Consider the following 26,159-nt stretch of genomic DNA (forward strand, 5'->3'; position numbering starts at 1 on the left):
GGAGTTGGGGAAAATAGGTCTGGTGAATAGGAGTGTGACATGAGCAATAGTCCTGAGCTTTTGAATTCCTAGCAGTATTCACTAAAGATCTTCATGATGGAGAAGTCTGTTGTGAAATCAAACGTCCTCACAAAAATTCAGCCTTGTTGTGTACCTTAAGGTGATTTCTCTGCCAGCTTCGCAAAGACACAAATGGCTTTGCAAGCGACTGTATTTGGTGTAATTGAAATGCATGTACACTCATACTTAAACCAGAGTTTCTTTTGAAAGTATGTTTCACATAAAAAAAAAAAAAAAAAAACAAGTCACATAGGTCATAAAAGTGATCAAATATAGCTGTACTCTTAAATACATTTTCTAAATCACAATATTCTGCTTTCAGGGAGAAATATGAGTGGGCAAGTGGCTCAACATTGGGACCTACAAAGCAAGATTGCCCCAGGTGGATGAACCTGTGGTTGTTCAGTAACCTTACATTTGGTGTTTTCTATTAGCACAAGTTAATTTTTGAGAAAATGATGTTAAGTAGTACAGATGTGAGTGGTGATAAAGGTCTTCCATGCTTGTAAAGGGTGAGAATTTGTCTTAGGAAGGAACATTGATCCGATATATATAGTCCGGCTTGCCTGGATGATTATACTGTTAAATTCCCTGGAAATGTGCCCAGTGACTCCCCTCCTGCTCGTTAACACAGGCTGCATACTTCCATCCCAACATAGATTAAATAACTTCCAAAGTCATCCTGGGTAACTCTTATGGGAGCTGACTCTTCTCTGTGGGAAGAGTAACTTTATTAAAGTAAGTACATAGAATTATGTTGGGAAAATGTTGTTAGTTTTACTTATGATCAGATTATATCTATGTATTATGTATATTTATGCTATTACATTTATTAACAACAAAAGTTTTTATTTTGCATGCACTCTCTACTAGGACCAGCAGCCCAGTGTTGAGCAGCCTCAACCAAGAGGAAAACCGCCAGCTGAGATTCAGGATCTCACACCTAGAAAGGAAGAAGTACATGGAGAGGATCCAGTAGTGAATCGTGATGAAGAAGAGGAGAAGGATCCCTTTGGAAAGTGTATCTGTGTGTCATGCCTTAAGACATAACCAGTAAGAAGAGGAAAGGAAACATTAGAAAAGGACTTCAGACAGTTCCTAAAAACTGAGGAGAGTATAGTTTGCGGGTCAGTGTGGTCGCTCAAATTTTCCCTTGTTTTCAAGACGAAGAGAAGGGGGCAACTAAGTTGTCTGAGGACAACCTGGAAAAGGAAAATGGTAATAACATTCGGAAAATTCTGCTTTCCTTTTTCTTCCAGCCAAACATTCCCAGAATAGATGCTCCTGAGGTTCTTATACATCATATTTTTAGCATACTAACCTAAGGCTTTTAATTCATAACACCGAGGGAATGAATATCATCATCCCTTGTTTATATTGTATGCTTTACAGCTGAATTGATGCATTTTTTTTAAAAGATTCGGCCTGGAAGCTGCTCTCCAGCAAATTGGCTCTGGCAAAGACTGGGGGTGAAGGGTGGAGATGGTCCTGATGTCAGGGAGGAGTTTGCATCAAATACAGAGCCTGTTGAAATGCCAGAAGCAGGTATGTCATCCATTCAGAAAGTAATTTATGTGGTTTCTGTTTTTCAGAATATTATATCTTTACTAATATACAGGGAACATTACTATTATTTTAATAATAGAGTTCACATATTCTTTGAAAGATAGTTCAGACCCCAGATGCCTGAATGTCTGTTTCTTATTTGACTTACAGACTTTCAAATAAAGAAACAGACAGGATCAAAGCCATATCGAATTGAAAATAGGGAACCGTTTTCTTCTCTTGAGTATAAGTACTTTAAGCAATAGCTAATAATTTTCAGGTTTTTTATAATTTCTGCTTGTAGCAAAATATGGAATGCATTTGTAATAAATATCAGTTTACATGAAATATGCTTAGGCATCCAAGTAGGTTCTAGTACCAGCTTTAGCATAATGTGTGTGATTCTGTGAAATCCCTTAACTTCTAAACTCAACTTACTCATGTAAGTTGTGAATTCAGAACAGATACACGAAGATGCTGATCTTCAATGCTAATTTCTGCATTCTCTGATTCTCTTTGATGGAATGCATACAAGAATACTCTGTTTTGTATGATGTATTTATCATAAAATGTCATCTTGAGTCAAATTATAACAGGGGAATTGAGATTTCATTTTCTGACGGGGGACACATGTACACCTGTGGCTGATTCATGTCAATGTATGGCAAAACCCACCAGAATATTGTAATTAGTCTCCCAATTAAAATCAATTAATTAATTTTTTATAAAAGAAAATGAGCCAACATTCTGCTTGATGTATGTTAAGTTCTCTCAAATTCTGAATTCTCTAGCTCTTTAAAAAATAGTTGCATTTTAAATCCTTTCCCAGGGAAGCATGAAACAACTGAATAAATAAAACGGCCAAAGATAGTCTAGTTTCCTGTTTCTGTGGCGGATCAAGTTGAGAGAGTGCATTTAGTCAGTGATATTCAAGGCAGGTGTGAGTAAGATACATATGCTAAGCACACTACCTGCCCCCACGTTTGGTCTTTTTTTGGGGGGGGGAGGTTGCTTATTTTAATGGAGGATGATTACTTTACAATACTATGAAGGTTTTGCCATATATACCCCACTCTCACTCTTAAAGAACTAATAAAAATCTGAGCCTCATGATATAATCTTCTCTAACCATATCAAGTATGTTATTTTTCCTCTTTGATACATGAGTTTAAAAGTTTTGAAGGCCAAAATTGTAACTCTAGTTCTTCCCGCGAACTTGCTGACAATGAAGTGCATGGTTCTGATTTTAAAGGAGGAAACTCATAGTTAGGGAGAATTTACTGTGTATTAGCCTTCTAAATATTTTAACTTTACATTTTTTTTCCATTCCATTTTAACAATTAGATGAAAATACAACTTCCAGACGACTTTCAAGTAACTACATAACATGATTAAAATGTTCTCATTAGAAAATCTTAGCCCTAAATATGTGTGGTATTTAAAAAGAAAAATACATAAATTACAAGGTACATAAATATAAAATCCTACATCCAACATAAAAGGTAAGAAAAAGAGCAACCGAATAAACCTAAGGGAAAAAGAAAAAGATACGTATTAAAAAACAGGTTATGAAGTGTTAGGAAGAGGAAAATAAACTCAACTAATAAAGACAATGTGCTAGTTTACATAATTTTTAATATATATATAATATATACATACACACACATTTTTCAATATTCTTTTCCGTTGTGGTTTATCACAGGAGACTGGACATTAGTTCCCTGTGCTATATAGTAGGACCTTGTTGTTTATCCATTCTGAATGTAATGGTTTGTATCTGCCAACCCCAAACTGCCAGTCCATTCCTCTAGGTTACATTCATTGTGAAGCAAATGGACAAAGCCCAAGTACTCATAATTAGAAATATGAACAAGACACTAACAGTTAGTATATTACAGAATTAAAACAGTATAATCTGGAACTCAAATATTTTCAGAATATTGATGAAATGGCTAGTAGGGTAGAAAAACAAATATTATTTAACATACCCCACAGTAAACTAAATAACTAAACATCACAAATACCATGGATGAACTTTTGAAATTGGTCCGTTTTCTCTCAAAAGCCATTATCATTTAGAAACAAAAAATCTGCTTTTCCAGATTTTTTCTCTCTTCCTACTTGCTTTTCTCTCTCACTCATACTCCCTCTTGCTCTCCCTTTTCTTCTCTCCTTTTTTCTTTCTTTCCTTTTTTTTTGGTGTGGCTGTGAGAAACAATCCTATTTCTGCTTCGCATTGTGATGTCCACATGTCACTAGTGATAGTAATGACTTAAAATTAGTGTCACCATATAATGTATTATACCAACTGGAATGCTTTCCAGGGTGAAAGGAAACATTTAGAATTACATGAGGGCCACAGGTAAAAAAGGGGACAAATGGTTAACCGACTTAAAACAACCATATCAGGGATAACGTAGAACAAATGAAAATGTTAGTTTCGACAGTAGAGAAGAAACAAATGTAATACTGGCCTTTTTATTTACTTAAGCAGTAACAGAGAAAAACAACTGTTTAGCTATCCTATATTCGGAATATTATTTCAAACCAACGCATTTAAATGATACTTTTTGGGATTTTTTGTTTCAGTTTTTGTGTATTTTGTTCTCCTTAGGGTGCTTTTTGTTGTTAGGTATTTACTGAATGTGTACACAGTTTTGCCTTCTACTGAAAACTACCTTCTGATAGGTTCCGTTGATTTCATTTGTTCTGAACTCAGTGTCCTTCTTTTCTTGTATAACTAGGAAGAGTAGTGTGTTTTAAAATACTAGTAATGTGCCTGAAAAGTCTATAAAGTCTCTATAGAGGATTAACTGAAGGTAAGCCAAAGGTCGCCCTTAGTGTTCCTGTTTTAGTCCATTTTATAAAACTACAACTGCAGTGAACTTTGTATACCTCTCCTGTCATCAAAATAAAGTTCTGCTAAGTGACTTTTTTTAATGTTTATATTATAGGTGAAGGGCAACCATTGCTTGAAAGAAGATAAACTGAAACCATCTATGCTGTTCTTATGTTGTGTATTTGACTATTAAAGTTTGGTCAATAAAGTTCATTTTCTACTTGCACATTTTTTGTTAAATTTATCCCCAGGTATTTAATATTATTGAAATTCATGGTTTGTGATTTTTATTGTCTAGTTGAGGATGTATGTAGAGATAGAATGTCATATATAGATTTTCTGTCCAACAATTCCTCTAAATATGCATATTAATTCCACAAATTTAGATGTAGATTATTTTTGCTTTTCAAAATATACTATTATATTGAATATCAACAGTTTCTACTGGCTTAAACCTTAAACCTGTCCTCATTTGCAGCATTGAACAAACCTAGCCAGAATAGTCTTGACTAAAGCAGGGGATAAATGGCATTTTTCCCAATAGGAAATGAAAAATCTTCTCCATTTCAACCTGTTTACATTGCTTTTTGTAGATATACTTATCAGAGTAAGTTCCATTCTATTCCTAGTTTGCTGTCTTGAATATCGATTAATTTTCATCAAACACTTATACTGCATCAATTGTGATGATCATAGAATTGTTTTCCCTCCATTTTTCTATTAATGTGGTGAATTGCATTGGTAACCTTATACATGTAAACCACCCTTGCACTTCTGGGTTAAAAAAATTGGGTCATAACATATTCTTTAGGTGTAATCTACATGTTCATGCATATACATACATATATATACCCACACATAAAAAATTCATAAAAGCCTTTGGTCTTCTCTTGAATAAATGGGTTTACAAAATGTGCCACCCAAATCTCATATGGTGTCACTGATGAAATCATTGACAGAGAAACATTTTTAAAAACTTAATATATTTGTATTGTCCTATAGAGAAATGGAATGCCAAAGCCATTGTTAAAGGTTGTAGGGAGACAGGAAAAGAACTGCTGTCAAATGCATGGCAAATGGCACAGCATATCTTTCACACATTTCTGACTTGCCTTCCAAGGGTTTTGGGGTGCAGGGAGAGAACAGCCACAAACATCTTTTCTTCTCCATGACGTCCTCCATTGGCTTGATAGTCACCAGATGTCAGAAGCCCTCCAGTTGTCTGTGAGTGAGTGTCTGTGTGTGTGTGTGTATGTGTGAATCACTTAGTCGTGTCCGACCCTTGCGACCCCACGAACTGTAGCCCGCTAGATTCTCTGTCCATGGAATTCTCCAGGCAAGAATACTGGAGTGGATTGCCATTCCCTTCTCCAGAGGATCTTCCCAGCCCAGGGATCGAACCCTGGTCTCCTGCAGATTCTTCACCATTTGAGCTACAGAGAAGTCCTCCAGCTGTCTGATTCCTCCCTTATATCCTTATTATTAACATAATAACAAAACGCTTACATCTCTGAGCCCCCATATGCATCCTCATGCACCAAAAAAATATATTTCTGCAACAAAGGACCTATTCAGACTTCACTCTGCTTAGCGAATAACAGGGGATTATAAATAGCAGCTGTTGTGCCCTTACAGAGGTATGAAAATCCAGGTCCTACAGGTTTGAAAATGGGAGATTCAAATCTACCATGAAACTTAAATCCCAACTTACCAAAAAGTATGTGAAAAGCCCCTAGGTCATGGAGCTGTCTGGCAAGATTAGATCCTAGCTAGAAGAAAAGGGAAAGGAATGAGGGGAACTTCCTGAGACAAAATGACTTCAGTCTTATCTGCTCTGTCTCCTTATTGGCTATGACATGACATAACTGGGCTTCCCTGGTGGCTCAGACGGTAAAGAATCCGCCTGCACTGCTGGAGACCTGGGTTTGATCCCTGTGTTGGGAAGATCTCCTGGAGGAGGCCACGGCAACCCACTCCAGTATTCTTGCCTGAAGAATCCCCATGGATAGAAGTGCCTGATGGACTACAGTCCATGGGGTCGCAAAGAGTCAGACACGACTGAGCGACTATGCACAGCACGTGACATAACTCAGAGTATCAGTACTGGCTCTGACACATACTGAGTGAAGGTGAGAAAGGTACTTACATCCTTTGGATCTGTTTCCCCATTTCTAAAGTGGAAATTACAAGTTTACAGTAAATATTTGTTATGGAGAATAAACAAGATAACGTGAAGTAGGCATTACGTTGCAAATGGATTTGCTTTATTCTACTCCATTTTTTCATTTAAACATTTACAATTACAATTCTCTCACAAGTGATACAGATTTTGAATTTCAAGTAGACTATAAGGTTAGCTTTTAAAATGAACTGGACTTCAGAAACATATTTTGTCTAAATAAATATATTGATTCAATAGCAGATTCAATAGCTGGTATCAGACATGGCATCCATCGTAAGGTTGGTTTGTTAATGAGGACTGACAAGGCTACCCTAAGTCATAATATGTAGTGAAAAACTGTGCTCCTTGCTGTGTGTGATGAGAAAATAAGCCAGTTTTCTGGTCACACAACATCACACAACTCAACACCAGAGTCTGTCACGTAGTCAGGCAGCCAGTCCCTAAGTCACAGCACAGGAGCTACAGGGCCTCAGGGCACCACTGCAGTTGTTAGTTAGGCTTGTCACCTTCTACGGGCTTGGCCAGTAAGGAGACAATGAACCCGAATGGATTCAGATTCTACCTTACAGACAGTGCAGAAGCAATATGACCCTGGTGTCACTTGCCTTGTCCATAGTCCCGGGGTTTGACACTGAATTGGAAGGGCTCAGTAAAGGCACTACAGGTGGTGGGTCTCTGCCACGAAGGAGCCCGCAGTTGTGCCCTATGGCACTGAGAAGCTCTGTAGTCCACAGCTGTACTCTCAGCTGGGGCTAGGGAGACCATCCTATGTTCAACTGAAACCAGAGGTGGATGAGTAACAACTTTGTGTCACCTCCAGCTGGATGAGGAGGCAGGTGAGAAATGGCCTCATAGCAGCTCTTCATCAGGCTGCTTATCTCCCCTTGCTGCAAGAGCAATCAGGAGGTTCTCTGACAAGTTTCAAGCCAGCCTGCAGTTTAGCCTTGCCTACGTAGCCTAAGTGGGGATATGCAGGGGCACCAGGGCACCAAGACAGAGTCACACTCCTACAGTGTTTTTTGGAACAAGACACAAGGCTTTATGTATGATGCTACAAATATGACACCTATATACTGACTCCTACATGGAGGAGATCCTTTTCCTGTCACTCATTAAAAATATCCCTTCATTGAGTACACACACATTGATTACTAGCATGTCTCAGGACGTGTCCGCAATGCTTGAAATAACAAGACCAGTGATGTGAGGTGGATGATGGGAATATCACACTGGTGGGCCAGACAGACACATAAACAGAAAAGAAGTGCAAAGGAGAAACACAGGGAATGGACCTAAGGGAAAAGCAAAGCAAAACGGTGAGCAGGGTGGCCAAGAAGCAGGAGGAAAGCTAGAAGATAAGGTTCATTCTAAGAGGGAAAGAGGTTATATATAACACAGCTGTGCTTTGACCCAGGCTGTGGATGAGAGTCACAACCTCCCCTGCATCACTGCCCCTTTTGAGGGTGGTGTCTGGGAGTCTAGAGATTCTGAAGGGAGAGAAGGAAAATACATAGTGCAGGGGGTACGTGCACCCGCCCTGATAGAGATGCAGGTGCAGCTTGTTAGAGTTACCAGGTGGGGATCAGCGGAGTTGGATTCGGTGACTCAAGAAGAAATGTGGCAAATGAATGTAAAGGAGAAAGCACATGGAGAGGGGGTAAACAGCTCCAACTCCCATTTCTGTACCACGGTAGGTGCTCCATATTACTGTCGTGAGAAGGCTTCCTGGTCTGAGCTCTGGGAGGGAGTGATGAGCATTCTAAGAACCCATCATCACCTAAGCAGGGGGCACTGAGTGTGTGAAGACTTAAGTCTCAGCCTTTACCACTGACAGACACAGAAAGCTTCTTCGCCCTGCTGAGAGTGGGGCTCTGGAAGCTTAGGGAAGCTCACAGGTAAGGTGGAGGTGGTGGTGGTTGTTCAGTCGCTCAGTCGTGTCCAACTATTTACTACCCATGGCATGCAGCATGCCAGGCTCCTCTGTCCTACACTATCTCCCTGAGTTTGATCAAATTAATGTCCATTCGGTTGGTGATGCTATCTTATCATCTCACCTTCTGTCGCCCCCTTCTCCTCCTGCCTACAATCTTTTTGCATCAGGGTCCTTTTCAATGAGTCAGCTATTCGCATCTGGTGACCAAAGTATTTCAGCTTCGGCATCAGTCCTTCCAGTGAATATTCAGAGTTCATTTCCTTTAGGATTGGCGGGTTTGTTCTCCTTGCTGTCCAAGGGATTCTCAAGGCTCATCTCTAGCACCACAATTCAAAAGCATCAATTCTTTGGCACTCAGCCTTCTTAATGACCCAACTCACACATCTGTACATCACTACTGGAAAAACCATAGTTTTGACTCTACAGACCTTTGTCAGCAAAGTGAAGGCTCTGCTTTTTAATATGGTGTCTAGGTTTGTCATCGTCTTCCCTGGGGGCTCAGCAGTAAAGAATCTGTCTGTTATGCAGCACACTTAGGAGATACGGGTTCAATCCCTGGGTTAGGAAGATCCCCTGGTGAAGGGCATGGCAACCCACTCAAGTATGCTCATGTGGAGAATCCCCTGGACAGAGAAGCCTGGTGGGCCTCTGTCCATGGGGTCGTAAAGAGCCAGACACTACTGAAGTGCCTGAGAATTCATGTAAGCTAGGTTTGTCATAGCTTTTCTTCCAAGGAGCAAGCGTCTTTTAATTTCATGGCTGCAATCACCATTTGCAGTGACTTTCGAGCCAAGAAAATGAAATGTGTCACTGCTTCCACTTCAGTTCAGTTCAGACGCTCAGCCATGTCCGACCCTTTGTAACCCCTTGAACCGAAGCACTCCAGGCCTCCTGTCCATCACCAACTCCCGGAGTTCACCCAAACTCATGTCCATTGAGTCGGTGATGCCATCCAACAATCTCATCCTCAGTCATCCCCTTGTCCTGCCCTCAATTTTTGCCAGCATTAAGGTCTTTTCAAATGAGTCAGTTCTTCACATCAGGTGGCCAAAGTATTGGAGTTTCAGCTTCAACATCAGCCCTTCCAATGAACACCCAGGACTGATCTCCTTTAGGATGGACTGCTTCCACTTATCCCCCTTCTATTTGCCATGAAGTGATAGGACCAGATGCCATGATCTTAGTGTTTTAATAGTTGAGTTTTAAGCCAGTTTTTTCACTCTCCTCTTTCACCCGTATCCAATGGTTCTTTAGTCACTCTTCACTTTCTGCCATTAGACTGGTATCATCTGTGTATCTAAGCTTGTCAAGATTTCTCCCAGCAATCTTCATTCCAGCTTTTGAGTCATCGAGTCCAGCGTTTTGCATGATGTACTCTGCGTATAAGTTAAATAAGCAGCATGACAATATACAGCCTTTCCGTTCTCCTTCCCCAACTATGAAGCAGTCATTTGTTTCAACTCTGGTTCTAACGGGTGTTTCTTGGCCCCCATACAGGTTTCTGAGGAGACAGGTCGAGTAGTCTGGCACTGCCCTCTGTTTAAGAATTTTCTCTATTTGTTGTGATCCACTCAGTCAGAGGTCTTAGCGTAGTCAATGACACAGAGGTAGATGTTTTAGAGAAAGCAGATGCATTAGACATTTACGAAGTAATATGGACAGAACTCAGCAAGAATTTGGACTTGAGGTAAGGGAGAGGGAATCGTAAACATGGTTAAGACCAAGTTTCCTGTCATAAAGTACAAAACTGTCATGGTGAATTCTGGAAGTTGTCCAGGTCTGGGAAGAATTCCACATTAGATTTTTATGTTTTTGAGCTCATGGTCTATATGGATACAATAACCAGTATTTAAATACTTAAAATTTCCTTTTCCTTTAAAAAAAGTGTTGTGGTATAATTTATATACAATAAAAGCCAACACTTAAACGTATTACCATTTGTAGATGTTTGACAAATGTATACCGTGGTGTAAATGTTACCACAATCAAAACGTAGAAAACGTCTCAATGTTCAAAAATGCTCCCTTGGGGTATTTGCCGTCCGACTCCTTCCTCCACTCCTGTACCCTGGCAACCACAGATACATTTCTGTGCCAACAGTTGTGCCGTTTCCAGAAATCCAATGACATGAAATCATACAATATGTAGCCTTCTGTGTCTGGTTTCTCTCATTTGCACAGTTGAGACACATCCTTGCTGTTACATGCATTAGTTACTTTTATTTTTTTATTATCGTGTAGGATTCCTTTGTACAGGTATACTCTTTTGTTTTTCTTTCATCTGTATACCAGTTGTTGAATAACTGGGTTGTTTCTACATTTGGCTCTTAGGAATACACGTGTGGAATATTTGAGTGCAGCCCACTGTGTGAGCATGTTTTCATTTCTCTTGGGAAAACTGCCAAGAGTAGAATTGCTGGGTCATATAAGGCTTCCCAGGTGGTGCTAGTGGTAAAGAACCCATCTGCCAATTCGGAGACTCAGGTTCAATCCCTTGCTCTGGAAGATCCCCTGGAGTAGGAAATAGCAACCCGCTCCAGTATTCTTGCCTAGAAAATTCCATGAAGAGGGCTCCTGGCAGGTTACAGTCCATGGGGCCCCAGAGAGGTAAACACGACTGAGCGACTGAACACACACACACATACATGGTAATTTGTGTATCTTAGAATCTAAACTGTGTTCTCTGTAGACCACATACACATGGATGTTTTTTTAACTGTTCTCGCAGTGTCTGCCTTTTGGTTGGATTGTTTTATCTATTTACATTTAATGTTGATACAGACTTACATCTGCCAATGTATATTTCTGTCTCATGTCATTTTGTTCTATGGTCCTCATTTTACTGCTTTCTTTTCCATCCAATGGATATTTTCTAATGTAGCATTTTAAACCCTTTACTGATTTTCCACTATTTTTAAGTTGTTTCCTTAGCTGTATGCCACTATAAACATCTTACTTTATCACAATCAGCTTGAAATTTACACAAATGCTAATGAGATACAGAAACATTACTCCTATATTGCTCTATTCAGGTTTCCCTCTTTTCCTCATATTGTCACATATATCATAAATCTATAAAGGGTAAGCCCATTAATACATTCTTATTATTATTACATTATATATAACGTTATGTGATGAAAAGCTGATATACGGCAGGATATCAGGTATCTATAACTTCTGTTATATTCACCCTCTTTGTCATGATTTCTGATACTTTGCATGTGTTTGTATGGATTTGACACCATCCAGGTTTGTTTCCTTACCTAATACAACTTTGATACAAACCACCTCCTTTGTGCTGCTACTGCAAATATATTACATTCCATATGTTCTTGGCCCAACGATAATTGGGCTTCTCTGGTGGCTCAGACAGTAAAGAATGTGCCTGCAATATAGGAGACGTGGGTTCAATCCCTTGGTCAGGAAGATCCCTGGAGAAGGGAATGGCTAACCTCTCCGGTATTCTTGCCTGGAGAATCCCATGGACAGAGGAGCCTGGCAGGCTACAGTCATGGGGTTGCCAAGAGTCAGACATGACTGAGCAACTACTGCTTTCACAACAATAAATTATGTGATATTGTTTTAGACAGTTGCTTTTTCAATACAGGAAGAAAGGAGGGAAATATGTGTCCATAAAGAATTGTTCTTCATATAATTACCTTTACTGTGCTCTTTGCTTTTTTACATGGATTCAGATTAACATCTGAATTCACTTATTATAGCATGAAGAACTTCCTTTAGTTTTTCTTGTAAGCCAGTTCTACCAACACATTCCCTAAATTTTTTTTTTTTAATTTGGGAATACCTTTGCTTTCATTTTTTTTCTTAAACCACTTTATTGTGGTATGTGTGACATGTAAAAAGCTGTGTACTCACCCGTGAAATCATCACCAGCTTCAATATACAAAACTCAACTGTATTTCCATACTAGTGGTGAATACTCCTAATAAGTAAGAAAATTCCAGTTACAATATAAAAAGAACTTAGGAATTAGTTTAACCAAGGAGGTGTAAGATTTGTACACTGAAAATGACAAAACCAGTTGAATGAAATTAATGAAAATTTAAGTAAATTGTTGCTGAATATCAATGGGCACTAGAGTTTCCCCTAGAAATTTGCTGTCATTGTACACACATCTCTGAGCATGTGGGAATATTTCCTTAAGGCACATTCACAGCAGGGAGACCGCTGGATCAAAGACTTCCTTGGCTAAACACACATCTGTGGAGTACCTACTATGTGAATGTGCCTGACGCTGTTCTAAACGCCAAGGAGGCATCACAGAATAGGACTGACACTTTTCCCTCTTTCATGAAGGCAAATGCTGCTGAGGATAAGGGCAGGATGGAATGTAAATTCTGATGGGTGCTGCCACAGACCCCTGCAAAGGTGTTTCACCAGTTCACAGTGGCCTCAGTGGGGCAGGGGAGTGAATGTGCCTTTACTGGCATCTGGGTACCATTTGTAGGGTGGGAGGTCTTGGCAGGAGGCTGGACACCTTGTGTCCAGTTCCTTAGAAGAGCCTCAAGTACACAACTAGGATTGATCCACGTAGGGATTTCAGGGAACGTGAATACCCTAGGTGTCCATACCCTTGGTTGTGACATCACAAAGTGTATTTGTCAAAGAATGGGAAGTATCTGACCCATCGGTGGCTGGGCTAGAGGTGTGGCTGAAACTGAGGCAGCCACAACTTGAGGCCCTCTCCCTTCGTGGAGGGAGGGCCTGCCCCAAGGATGAGAAGAACAGGACCCCCAGGGGTCTCACAGTCTATCAGGGAGGCAGGCACATTGCTTCAGGCAGCACATATTCATCGAGGCTTTTCCTGGCTCTCTGTGGTGGATACAAGTGGCCAGCCCACAGAAATCCCTGTGCTGGACTTACTGTCCCCAAAGGGGAAGGTGTAGGGGTAGGAGGCACCCAGTAAACCCTCCTCATAACAACCCAGGACATTCTACAGTGTGTTAGAAGGGGGTGGTGCTGTGATCAGATACATGTAAGTCCTGTAAGGGACTGGTACTGTGGGCAGCAAGGGGGAAAGCTGCAAGTCTCAGTATTGAACAGAGCAACCAGGGTGGGCTTTATTGAGGAGCTGATATTTGAACAAAGACTTGAAGGGGGAAAGAAGTCAGCACAGCAGACATCTGGGGTCAGGATATGGCAGAAGAGGGAACAGTGGGGATAAATGCAGGGGGCAGATACTGCCAGGAGGCCAGGGCAGCTGGGAGCAGGGAGTGAGAGTTGAACAGAAGGCGGGGACTAGATACCGAGGCACTGGGTAAGAGTCTGCTCTGTCGGCGAACCAACGGGGACAAGCAGGGGTCATAGGTGCTGATGGACATGCCTGTGCCAGGCCTGTGAGGGAGGCATAGGCAGGACAGGGGGAAAGAGCAGAGACAGCTGAGGTGGGGCAAGCAAGGAGTGAGGAGGATGCACGAGGGGCAGCTCCGAGTGAGGCTGACGGCCTCCCCTGGACTCAACACGCCTTTCCTACCTGTACTGGTGTCCCCGACTCCATAGACGCCTGTGCTCCAAGCACAGTGTCAGAGACTCCACTAGCAGCCTGATGTCATTCAACTGTCCATCGTCTGGACACATAGTTGCGGGACCTACATTGCCACTTGGTCCTTGGGAAACGTTAAGTGACCTGAATTGTGCTCTTAGGATCTTGACCCCAGTTCCACTGTGAGGCTACAACTGTGGCTGATGGGGCAACAGAATGACCCACACGTGTGTAATGAACCTTGCAGCCTCTTTGATCAGGAGTTTCCAGAATTAGGGGTCATAGGAAACATGTACTCCAATCCCCACCCCCAAAGGGATGAGAATCTGATTCCACAGATGTCCTGCTTACTCCATTCTCCTGTGTTGTTATTAACACAAAAGTAACTAGTCCACAAAGAGCTACACTTTATTGACTGAGAATTTACCTTGAGTCCCGGTCCTTCATTCATTGAGGAAGTAGTTCTAAGCAGGGACCAGATGCTATGTCTCCTCCGACTGTGGCTGGATTGGTTAGGGATGATCGGAACTGTCCCCTGTAAGCAGATGACTGCCACGTGCTGTGTGAGAAAAGCGATGGCAGGATTTAAATTATAGAACTCGGGGAACACAGAAGAGAGCATCTGACCCCTGCCATATGTCCAGGGGTGGGATGTGGTGTGGGTCTGTAGTCAGGACACATTCTCGGAGGGACGGGGAGATTTCTTGAGGTGGCACTTTGACCTTCCACAGTTTACACACACACGAGCAGAAGGCACAGACCTGGACACAGGTGATGCCAGACAGACTTTCATTCCCAGTTGTCTCCAGAGCACCATGGCAGCTGGGTCGTGTCCAGCGTTGTCTTGCAGCCACTAAAAACCCTTCCTGTGCTTTGGCGTGCCTCCCGATTCCTTATACCTGATAAATAGACTGAGACTGCTGGAGACATAACTGGGGTGGGGGCTGGTTGCAAAGCCTCTCTGATATGGCAGAGTGCCTCCCCACAGGGGAAGTTAAAGTCCTGCTTGGTGTTGCCTCTGGAGCAACCCTTTCCTACCAGCGGACTCCAGTTTCTTGGCTGCAAGGCAGCTCCTCCTAAGGCGCACACACAAAGGGGCTTAGAACCTTTCAGGGTGGCTTTGCCCTACTGGGTACCTGCGTTTCACAAGCGGACAGGAGATTGAGACACTGATGGCTCTCCTCTCATGGAACAACATCTGCATCTCGGTAACTGAAATACAAGCCACCCGTCTTGATGTGACTGCAGAGAAGACTGGCTTTGCACTCAAGAGAAACTAGGGCGTGACTCCCAGATCCAGCTTTTACTGCATCAGCCACCTAAGCTCTTTCAGCTTGCTTACTTGTCTGTGAGAAGGCTGGGGTTCATCCATACCCCTCTGGGTCTGAGGGGAATAAAACCCCACATACCTGGCTCCCACAAGCTCCATAAGTAGGCTCCAGGTTCGTCATTTACACTGACCCCCCTGGTACGGACACATCAGTGGGGAGGGAGGCATGCCAGAGCCCCTGAGAGTCTACTCCATCCTCTGGCTGGGGTGGGGGTTGGGGTGGGCTGGTGGAACTGGTGCCATGTCCAACCATTTAATTGGCTTTACATACTACAGGCACACACTTCATTTCATATTTAGGTGTGTTCTGCTCAGAGGAATTGTAGTGAAGGAAGTCAGTCATCACAGTTGAATCTGTAGCAAGTAGAAGCAGCAGTGGGGTCGCTCCCTCGACTGGCCATCACAGGAACTGGCAGTTTCTGCCATGGGTTGATGGCACCAGGTAGAGACACCTGAGGAGTTGCAAGAAGGTGCTGTGACATTCCCTAGGAGGGTCCCCATACTGAGCTGGCAGCTCATCCTTGCCTCCCTGATGACCACAGGGACTAGTAAATCAAACCCCCGCATAGGGAGGATGTGTCAATATACTTCATCTTGTCCTAACAGGAACTCAACACTATAGAGTGAAAAATAGTGAAAATCTCATCAACATACAGTGCATGGGTAGCGCAGCTCAAGTCTTGTTCCATGTACTGGGTCACAGACACCATAAAGTGACATTTTGAAATTTCCATGCTTCGGCTTATCCCTCCTCACTGTGAAGCAGGTGGTCACCCTGGATCCCTTTATGCTTCCAATACTGTGACCAAATTCAAAAGGCCATATTCAAAGACAACAACGGGCCCATATACAGCAAGAGGAGAGATTTTCTGTCTGTATCCTATTCTTAGCAAGGAAGCCTTTCGCAGACAAACTCTGCCATCAGATTGCGTTTCTCATCAGCTCATCGTGCAGTGGGGATTCATAGTGAAATCTCCACCACCTTCCATTTGGTAAAAATATCAAAACTGTTAACTGTGACTTTTCTCCCAGGTACTCCCCAGGAAAAATGGAAACTGATCTACACAGCCTGGCAGCTGAACCTAAGAAGGAATCAGGCAGATGAAGAGGGAGGAAGGGCATGTAAGATGGAGGCATAGGCAGGAGTGAGATTGTGAAATCGGTGGGTGGGGAGGGGGAGAGAGGGGGCGGAGGGGGTGGCTAGGGAGTAGGAGTGTGAGCACACCGGGCATCTGATGAACAGAAAGAGGTCTGGGTGGTTGGAATATCAAGTGGGGCATGGAGCAGAAGGAGGGTGTCTGGTGAAGATCGGGCATTTGGGGGCAGACAAGAGCTGCTGTGCCTAGTCCAGGAGGCTGGACAGTGTCCTAAGAGCAGCAGGCAGCCTGTGCAGAGTTTTGAGCAGGGGTGTCATGTCCAGATTGCACTGAAGAAAGCTTCCCTTCCTCAGGCAGCAGGACAGACCATGTGTTGGAAAGCATCAGGATTGCTGGTGCTTGTCAAGGAGAGAGACGAGGGTGACCTGGCCTAAGGAACTCACTGTGCTGATAGAGAGAAGGAACAGGATCTTACTTAGACTTAGGAGGCCAAGAGGTGAGGGTTGATGATTGAGAGTGTGGTGAGACAGTGGTAGCAGGCAAGGATGGCTTTAAGCATCTCTGGCCTAAGCAGCTGGGGACAAGGCTGCCTTGCACTGAGTCAGGGGACAGTAAAGGAGGTGCAGCTGTGTGGGGAGCGGGGGTTGGGGGGTGATGGGTGCAGTTTGGACATGTTGAATATTCCTTGCCTGGGGGAATCAAACACTTACTATCAGAACGACTTGCGGGAGCTGACCTAACTTCTCTGTGCCCATGATGCCTCATCTGTGATGGGGGAATGAGGCTAAGAATTAAGAAAAAGACTAATTTCCTGTTTCATTGCTTTAGTCTAGGAGAATGTTCTCCTTTTACAAACAAGTGCTGTCTTACTGTCAGGCATTCCGTCGGTATAATGGGAATGTATCTGCTTATCCATATATCCGCTTGGTTTTACATACCTGCTTTGTGTATTTTCACCATGTGGTATGTATTGTCAAACGTAAAGAGAAATAAACTCAAAGGAACAAGTGTTTCTTGTCACATGCATGCAGAACGGCAGTCCATCAGCCTGTCTCTCAGAGAAACAGCCCCCTTTAGAACCTCCTGTAGCTCCTCACTCCCTCCAAGGGGTGGGTAGAGGCCTGTGGGACCCAGTGTGTCTTTCACTTCTCTTCCCTGTGAAGGCATCTCCGGTGTCCCAGAAGTTGCCTAGCACTTGTTGAGTGCAGTCTCCCTGCAGCCCTGTCAGTTGTCTAGGGGAGTCTGTAGTCAGGAAGAGAGTGCTGAGCCTGAAGTGTGGATCTGGAAACCATCACCCTGTGGTGCCGAGCTGGGAGGTGATGAAGCCACAAATACCTAGATTTAAATCAAGGTCCCACCACTTATTCCTTCTGTGACAGTGGGCAAGTTACTTACAGTCTGAGTGACTTAGTTTCCTGAATTGAAGAGGATGATGATCCTATTCTGCGATAATGACTCCTTTTTGCTGCCTTCATTTAGATTACCAAAAAAAAAAAAAAAACCTTTTGAGAACTATACATTGATGTTCAAGTGTCGATTACTTCCAGAGTAAAAACGGAACCTGTCAACGAAGATATGAAAAGATGCTCAACCTCACTCATCGTGAGAAAAATGCAAATCAGAGCCACAATTAGGTGTCTTGTCATAGCGGTCAGAATGGTCATCATCGGAAAGCTACGCACAATAAATGTTGGAGTGGATGTGGAGAAAAGGGAATCCTCCTATACTGTTTGTGAGAATGAAAGCTGATACAGCCACTATGGAGAACAGTATGGAGATTTCCTTTAAAACTGGGAATAAAACTACCACGTGCTGTGCTGTGCTTAGTTGCTCAGCTGTGTCCGTCTCTTTGCAACCCCATGGACTGTAGCCCGTCAGTCTACTCTGCCCATGGGGATTCCCCAGGCAAGAATACCGAGGTGGGTTGTCATGCCCTCCTCCAGGGGATCTTCCCAACCCAGGGACTGAAGCCGGTCTCCCGCAGTGCAGGCGGATCCATTATTGTCTGAGCCACTAGGGAAGCCCATAAATACTGGAGTGGCTAGCCTATCCCTTCTCCAGGGGGTCTTCCCGACTCAGGCTTTGAACTGGGTTCTCCCACATTGCACTTGGATTCTCTACCAGCTGAGCTACCACAGAAGCCCATAAAACTTTCATATGACCCAGAAATCACACTCTTGGGCATATGCCCTGAGAAAACTATAATTCAGAAAGACACATGTACCCAAAAGTTCCTTGAACCAGTATCTACAATATCCATGACATGGAAGAAACATAGATGTCTGTCAATGAATGGATAAAGATGTTGTGGTACATGTATGTATACAATCAGTTATAAAAGGGAACGAATTTGAGTCATTTCTAGTGAATTGGATGAAGCTAGAGCCTGTTATACAGAGTGAAATACATCAGAAAGAGAAAAACAAATATCCTACATCAACACACATATGTGAAATTTAGAAAAATGGCACTGATGAACCTATTTGCAGGGCAAGATTAGAGTCTCAGTCATGGACAAGAGAATTATGGACACAGCAGGCAAGGAGAGGATGGATTGAATTGAGAGTATAGCACTGAAATATACAGATTACCATGTGTAAAATAGATAGCTAGTGGCAAGCTTCTGTATAGCACAGGAAGCTTAGTTTGGTGCTCTGTAATGACCTAGAGGGGTGGGGTTCGGGGGTGGAAGAGAAGTTCAAGAGGAAGGGGATATATGTGTACACTTATAGCTGATTCACCCTTGTCCTACAGCAAAAATTAGCACAACATTTAAAGCAATCATAATCCAATTTTAAAAGGTGAGGGGTCTTGGAACCTCTCTGCCTTTATACTTATCTACTGGGACCGGCATGAAAGATGCTCATATTTACCATGCTGACAAAGTTCAACTTCACCTGAACTGTTAAGAAAAGCCACAGTAAAGAAATCTCTGCAGACTTTCATGTCCCCAAAATGACTTAATGCAAAGCACCACCCTTCCCCGTCTGAATTCGGTAAGACTCATCCAAAGTATCCAGTGACTCCTGGGTTTACCTACCACAAGGTCAAGTACAGACCTTCCTCCTTGTCATTAAAGGGCAGACACAGACCATCCAACTCCTTCTTTTCTGTCTCATAACTAGGAACGGTGATTCAAAGTCAGTTCTCCTGAAACTAGCTAGTCACAAAAATAATCATTTCCTCTTCTGTCAACGGGATTTCCCCCTAAATGTTTTCCCCCCTGCAAAGGTCCCCACTGTCACTTCTCTACTACTCTCTGTGGAATGAAGTACAGTGCAAAACCACCTTGCTGGCAGTCTGATCATCAGGTCTGTGTGCTCTCCCAATTGCAATCGGTAGAAATACAGCCAGTGTCTCTAATAGTTTGCTTTTACTCTTTCCTAGTGTGTTACTAGTAACAATTGGTAGAAAAACATGCAAGTAACAGGAGCTGCTCCTCACGTGGACGGGCAACAACACAAATTACCAGGCATCAGGGAGAAGCCCCCGCCTTCTGATCCCAAGAGCCGACCATCACCAGCTGTCATCTGTGCGGAAGGAAACTTCCTGCGACTCTGGCAAGGATGGTCCCTCCTAGCCTCCAAGCTACTGGGAGAGGACCTCCGGGCATGTGGTCGAGAGGACCCGGCACTAACTCCTCTTCTCCGAATCCCCCCCGCCCTACTGCCATGGTCCCCGTGGAGGAACCTACTTGTCTTCAGGTCATTCCAGGCTCCCCCTCAATCCACTACAACCCAGGGAATACGCAGGAAGGTTCTTCTATAAGGAAGGGAGGGGTAAATGTCCCATCATTGTGACGTCAAAACCAGGCCCGCCAACTCCTCACCCCTGAAGGGCGGGTAGGCTCTGTAGGACGCTGGAGGACTCCTCTCGGTGGTCTGCTGCTGCTGCTGCTAAGTCGCTTCAGTTGTGTCTGACTCTGTGAGACCCCATAAACGGCAGCCCACCAGGCTCTCCCGTCCCCAGGATTCTCCAGGCAAGAACACTGGAGTGGGTTGCCATTTCCTTCTCCAATCCAGGAAAGTGAAAAGTGAAAGTGAAGTCGCTCAGTCGTGCCCGACTCTTCACGACCCAATGGACTGCAGCCTACCAGGCTCCTCCATCCATGGGATTTTCCAGGCAAGAGTACTGGAGTGGGGTGCCATTTCCTTCTTGGTGGTCTTTAACCTTCTATTCCACACACACTAAGGATGGGAGGCCGACCGCCGCCCACTCCCGGCTTCTTGCACGGGCGGAGGATGGGAGGCACTGCACTGGCGTCCTGCTGTTGAGAACCTGATCCTGAGAAGGAATGTGTGAGAGCGAGGGGTAGAGAGAGGGACAGACACACAGAGGAAGACATCTATCTCTTTAGGACCACCAACCAGGTGTGCCTTAGTGTCACAGGAGCAGAATCCTCTTTAGCCAAGTGGGATCCGTGTTTTCTCAGAACATTTTCCCAGATGCCCCACAACTTCAGTATCAGATGGACCCCATGGACGGCAGCACCCCAGGCTTCCCTGTCCATTATCAACTCATGGATCCTACTCAAACTCATGTCCATCCCGTCGGTGACTCCATCCAACCATCTCATCCTCTGTTGTCCCCTTCTCCTCCTGCCTTCAATCTTTCCCAGCGTCAGGGTCTTTTCCAATGAGCTGCTTCTTCTCATCAGGTGGCCCAAAGTATTGCAGTTTCAGTTTCAGCATCAGTCCTTCCAATGAATATTCGGACTGATTTGCTCTAGAATGGACTGGCTGGATCTCCCTGCAGTCCAAGGGCCTCTCAAGAGTCTTTTCCAACACCACAGCTCAAACGCATCAATTCTTCGGCACTCAGCTTTCTTTATAGTCCACCTCTCACATCCATACATGACTACTGGAAAAACCAAAGCTTTGACTAGACGCTCCTTTTTTGGTAAAGTAATGTCTCTGCTTTTTAATATGCGGTCTAAGTTAGTCATAGCTTTTCTTCCGAGGAGAAAGCGTCTTTTAATTTCATGGCTACAGTCAACATCTGCAGTGATTTTCAAGTCCAAAAAATAAAGTCTCTCACTGTTTCCATTGTCTCCCCATCTATTTGCCATGAAGTGATGGGACCGGATGCCATGATCGTAGTTTTCTGAATGTTGAGTTTTAAGCCAACTTTTTCACTCTCTTCTTTTACTTTCATCAAGAGGCTCTTTAGTTCTTCTTCACTTTCTGCCATAAGGGTGGTGTATTTTTCACTCTCCTCTTTCAAGTTCATCAAGGGGCTCTTTAGTTCTTCTTCACTTTCTGACACAAGGGTGGTGTCATCTTCATATCCGAGGTTATTGATATTTCTCCCAGCACTCTTGATTCCAGCTTGTGGTTCATGCAACTAGGCATTTCACATGATGTACTCTGCATATAAGTTACATAAGCAGGGTGACAATATATAGCCTTGATGTACTTGAGAACCCCATGAACAGTATGGACAGTCTGTATGTGACTTATTTCTCTTTCTCTCTCTGTGGATCGCCATTTTAAACTGATATCGAAACATCCTATGGACATCAGGCGATGACCAGGATAACTGGGCTCAAATCGGTGTTCACCAGGTTCAGAAGTAGGCTCTTTCCTTGGCAACAGCTTCCTCCACACCTCCTGTCCCACGTCACAAAATGAGACAAAATAATGAAGTATTTTCAGGGGAAATGCATTTCCCATATAGAAATCATCACAGGTGTTCTTTCTCAAGAGTGTGTGAGTTAGACCTTGATGTGACATAGGAATAAGTACATACTTGTAATAGGCTCCTTGAGTCCTGCCTTGGTGTGCAATGCTTTTGAAAACTTTTATCTCCTGAATCGACCAGTAGCAGTGTATAGTAATTTAAAAATGAAAGCATCTTTGGTTGTCTGGTTTCCTGGGCTACAGCTGATCCTGGGCAGTAGACCTCTGCTGAGGTCAGAAATTTGGACATATGATTAGTTAGGGGTTTCCATTTGTATTTTGATTGTTGTTGATTAGTCCCTAAGTCATGTCGCATTCTTTTGTGATCCCACGGACTGTACCCAGCAGGCTTCTCTGTCCATGGGATTCCCCAGGCCAGAATACTGGAGTGGGTTTCCATTTCCTTTGTCAGGGGATCTTCATGACCCAGGGATCAAACCCCAGTCTCCTGCATTAGCAGGTGGATTCTTTACCACTGAGCCACCAGGGAAGCCCTTGTATTTCCAATACCATTGCCTTATATTTGACACACCTCTATTGAGTGTATTACATGCATCTATGCGCCTGTGTGTTAGGGTTGCTTTGCTTGGTTTTTTTGTCAGAAACAGAAAAGTGAAGTGGCATTGCTTGCTTAAGTCTCTCAGGGAACCAGCAACAGTAAAAATGTATTTAAAAAAAAAAAAAGTATTTCCATATCTTAAGGAGATGAATTTCCACAACTCCCTATGAAGGGGTTTAGTCTCCTACCTAGAACGTACTGACATTGAATGAACTCTTTCATGAGTGGTCACTTTAGGAAAGAGGTGGTCCTACTCTTTTTAAGTGATTATTGGCTACATTTAAAATTATGCTTGAGATTGTATGAAATAGGTAAGTAAAACTACAGATCCCAGTGATTCATTTTCTTTACCCTGCATGTGGATGCAATACAAACTCAGTGTAAACCATCAGTTTGGGTAGAGCCAACATGCCCTGCACGGACATTTTGTTTATAAAGTAGACAGACTGGATGTGCTAACAGGAAATGTATACTTTGTTCAGCAGATCATTTATCTAATAAAGGAGGACCTAGAGCCAAGGGAATGTGTAACGTGGTGATTGTGAGCTAAAATAGGTGACAACACTGAGAGAGTGGTATTATGAACAGTGCAGAAACCTTCACATTTCAACCCACACAGATGAAAAATGGTCAGGACCACTACCAAGCAGTGTGACCTCGAGTAAGATGCTCACCCTCTCTGATCCTCGGTTCCCATGTCTGCAAATGGGGACAATAATATTATATGTTATCCCACCCCCAGGCGAAGCCCATTCCTGACCCTCTGATCCCAGCCTCCACTGGCTTCTGAGGCCAAGGTTCTCATCACACTTGTGTCACCACGGTGAGCTCCTTGAGGACCCTCTTGCTGCCTGAAACGTTCTTGTGCCCACAAAGTCTGGAAAGCACTGGTCTGGGAGTTTGGTGCCCCACAGGTGCTCAGAACACGTTCACCATCTTATCAGTGACGATAAGGTGAGGTACACAGAGCCGTGCAGCTGTTGATACATTGTCAATTTGTTTGCTGCAAACACAATACACGAAGAAAGTGGCTAGATCAAACCTCTTGGCTCAATTTTCATAGGCCCAGGGCTGTGTCTGTCTTTTATTCCCACCTTGTCCAGAACCTTATTGTACCAGAGTAACACTCGCCTTTCCCCTTCCTAGTGCATCACCATCAAGCAGCTGTTTCTCAACTGAATTGCCAGTGAGTGAACCCTGAAAATTCTAGGCTCACATTTCTGTTCCTTTGAGCGGGTGATGGGCATCCTGTCTTCTATCCTCACTCGGACAGGAGTGTCTAGTGTTCGTCCCTTCCCACTTGGCTTCCCATTTATTCTATATTTTGGACAATCCATTACCTCCTGAGACTGTGGTCTGTCCTAGGCTATGGCTGCTTTCAGTACTGTGCTGAGGGCATTGATGACCAGGTGGGCGCTGGGGGGATACTTGTTGGATGAATACAGCTCGGACAGCCAGGCTACTTTATTTCACCATGAGAGGTGTAACTTCCACTCATCCTGCCATTAGCAGGATGGACGCTTTGAACCTGCTGATCAGTGTCCTGGGCAAGTCCACGGGAGCCCTGTCACCCTGCTCTCCTCTCTTCCTCTTGCTTCCATAGCTTCTTCTACTCCGTACCTTTCCCGTGCCCTCCTCTGTGCTCCCACTGCTCTCCGTGTACATGGACACTGTGCTTGAGCCCATCCATTCCCCTGATTTCATGTTGTGTGATTGTCAGTTACCTTTCTGATTAGGTTCTTTGAACAGTTTTCTCTTTACTCACAGTCCAAGGTGGATGCTGCAATACAGTAAGCATCATGGGTCTCCTTTTATTCTTTTTCTTTCATTTTCTCCTTTTTCTCTTCCTTTTTCCCCTTTTATGAGGAAACAATACAGTGTGTGGGTATGGACACTAGCTCTGATTCTAGACAACTTCCTTGCACCCAGTTCTCCCACTTGTTATCATCACACCTTGAGAAATTAAATTGGCTCACTGTGCCATTGCAGCCTTACCAGAAAATTGGTGAATTATTCTGAATAATGACATGAACTGAGCAGGTTGTATTTGTGAGTATGGAATGAGGTTAGTAGAGATGTGCTGGCATATTCCCTGGTGTAATGACTACTGAGTTTCAAGGTCACATTAAACATCTGTGTCCAGCCCTAGAGGCTCCGTCCTTCACAGCCACAGTCCTCGAGCTTTTCCCTCACAGCTAGACGAACCCTCACCAGGAGGCTGGCTTTTCTGTTACACCTCTCCCACCTGGAAACCACTTACAGACTTCATCTTCTGTTGCATGCATCATTCTCTTCCTGGTAATTTTGTCCTCAGATGGATTGAGGCTCCTCCTAGTGCAAGGGGATGCCCAGGACTGAAAATAAGGTTGTGATGTTTCCATGCTCCCACATGGCATGGAAACTCTCTGGGACCTGTGCCCAAACTCCTCTCCCCATGTCGTCTCCCCCCATACCAGTGTTCACAGTTTACACTCAAGCTGGGTTCCAGTGCAGGCTCTACCAGCCCAGGCACTCTCCTTCAGCCTCAAATTCCTTATCTGTAAAATGGCAATGGGTCTACCTGTTGGTGAAGTTTATTGGGAGACCTACGACAAAGGTCTGTCTAGTCAAGGCTATGGTTTTTCTGTGGTCATGTATGGATGTGAGAGTTGGACTGTGAAGAAGGCTGAGTGCCAAAGAATTGATGCGTTTGAACTGTGGTGTTGGAGAAGACTCTTGAGAGTCCCTTGGACTGCAAAGAGATCCATCCAGTCCATTCTGAAGGAGATCAGCCCTGGGATTTCTTTGGAAGGAATGATGCTAAAGCTGAAACTCCAGTACTTTGGCCACCTCATGTGAAGAGTTGATTCATTGGAAAAGACTCTGATGCTGGGAGGGATTGGGGGCAGGAGAAGAAGGGGACGACAGAGGATGAGATGGCTGGATGGCATCGCTGACTCGATGGACGTGAGTTTGAGTGAACTCCGGGAGTTGGTGATGGACAGGGAGTCCTGGCGTGATGTGATTCATGGGGTTGCAAAGAGTCGGACATGACTGAGCGACTGAACTGAACTGAACCAGAAATAACAGGTGTAAAACACCTAGCGCCCATGACCTGGCAGGTGGAAGGCACTAAATAAATGGCTGTGTCCTCTATCTATAAGCTTCTTTAATGCACAGCATCTGGTGTGGAATAATACCGTGACTCAGCCAATGTTTTTAGATTGGACAGAGAAAGATGTGACATATTGGGGGTATATTAGGCTTCTCCAGAGAAACACAGCCAATAGAGAGAAACTTATTTTAGGGAATTGGATCATGGGCTTGTGGGTGCTGACAGTTCTGATGTCCTTTGGGCCGATCGGCTGGCTGGAAATCCAGGTTGTACTCTAGAGACCCAAATCTGCAGAGCTGGCTAGCAATTTCGAGTCTCGTGCAAGGTTTCTAAGGCTGTA

At 43.8% G+C, this 26,159-nt stretch overlaps 2 protein-coding genes across 2 annotated transcripts in view; one reads left to right on the plus strand and one right to left on the minus strand.

The window, feature by feature from the left end:
* LOC113887185 (X antigen family member 5-like) overlaps positions 1-26,159 on the minus strand; it is a 151,636-nt gene that overhangs the window by 11,768 nt on the left and 113,709 nt on the right. The gene's annotated exons all lie outside the window — the stretch shown is intronic.
* Positions 1,542-26,159, plus strand: part of LOC113887184 (P antigen family member 3-like) — a 76,219-nt gene continuing 51,601 nt past the window's right edge. Inside the window, exon 1 of the mRNA XM_027534141.1 lies at positions 1,542-1,605. Within this exon, the coding sequence (XP_027389942.1) occupies positions 1,593-1,605 (13 nt within the window). The 5' untranslated portion in view covers positions 1,542-1,592. The remainder of the gene's footprint in view (positions 1,606-26,159) is intronic.

This window comes from Bos indicus x Bos taurus, chromosome X, assembly GCF_003369695.1.
Source record: "Bos indicus x Bos taurus breed Angus x Brahman F1 hybrid chromosome X, Bos_hybrid_MaternalHap_v2.0, whole genome shotgun sequence".
NCBI classification, from domain to species: Eukaryota; Metazoa; Chordata; class Mammalia; order Artiodactyla; family Bovidae; genus Bos; species Bos indicus x Bos taurus.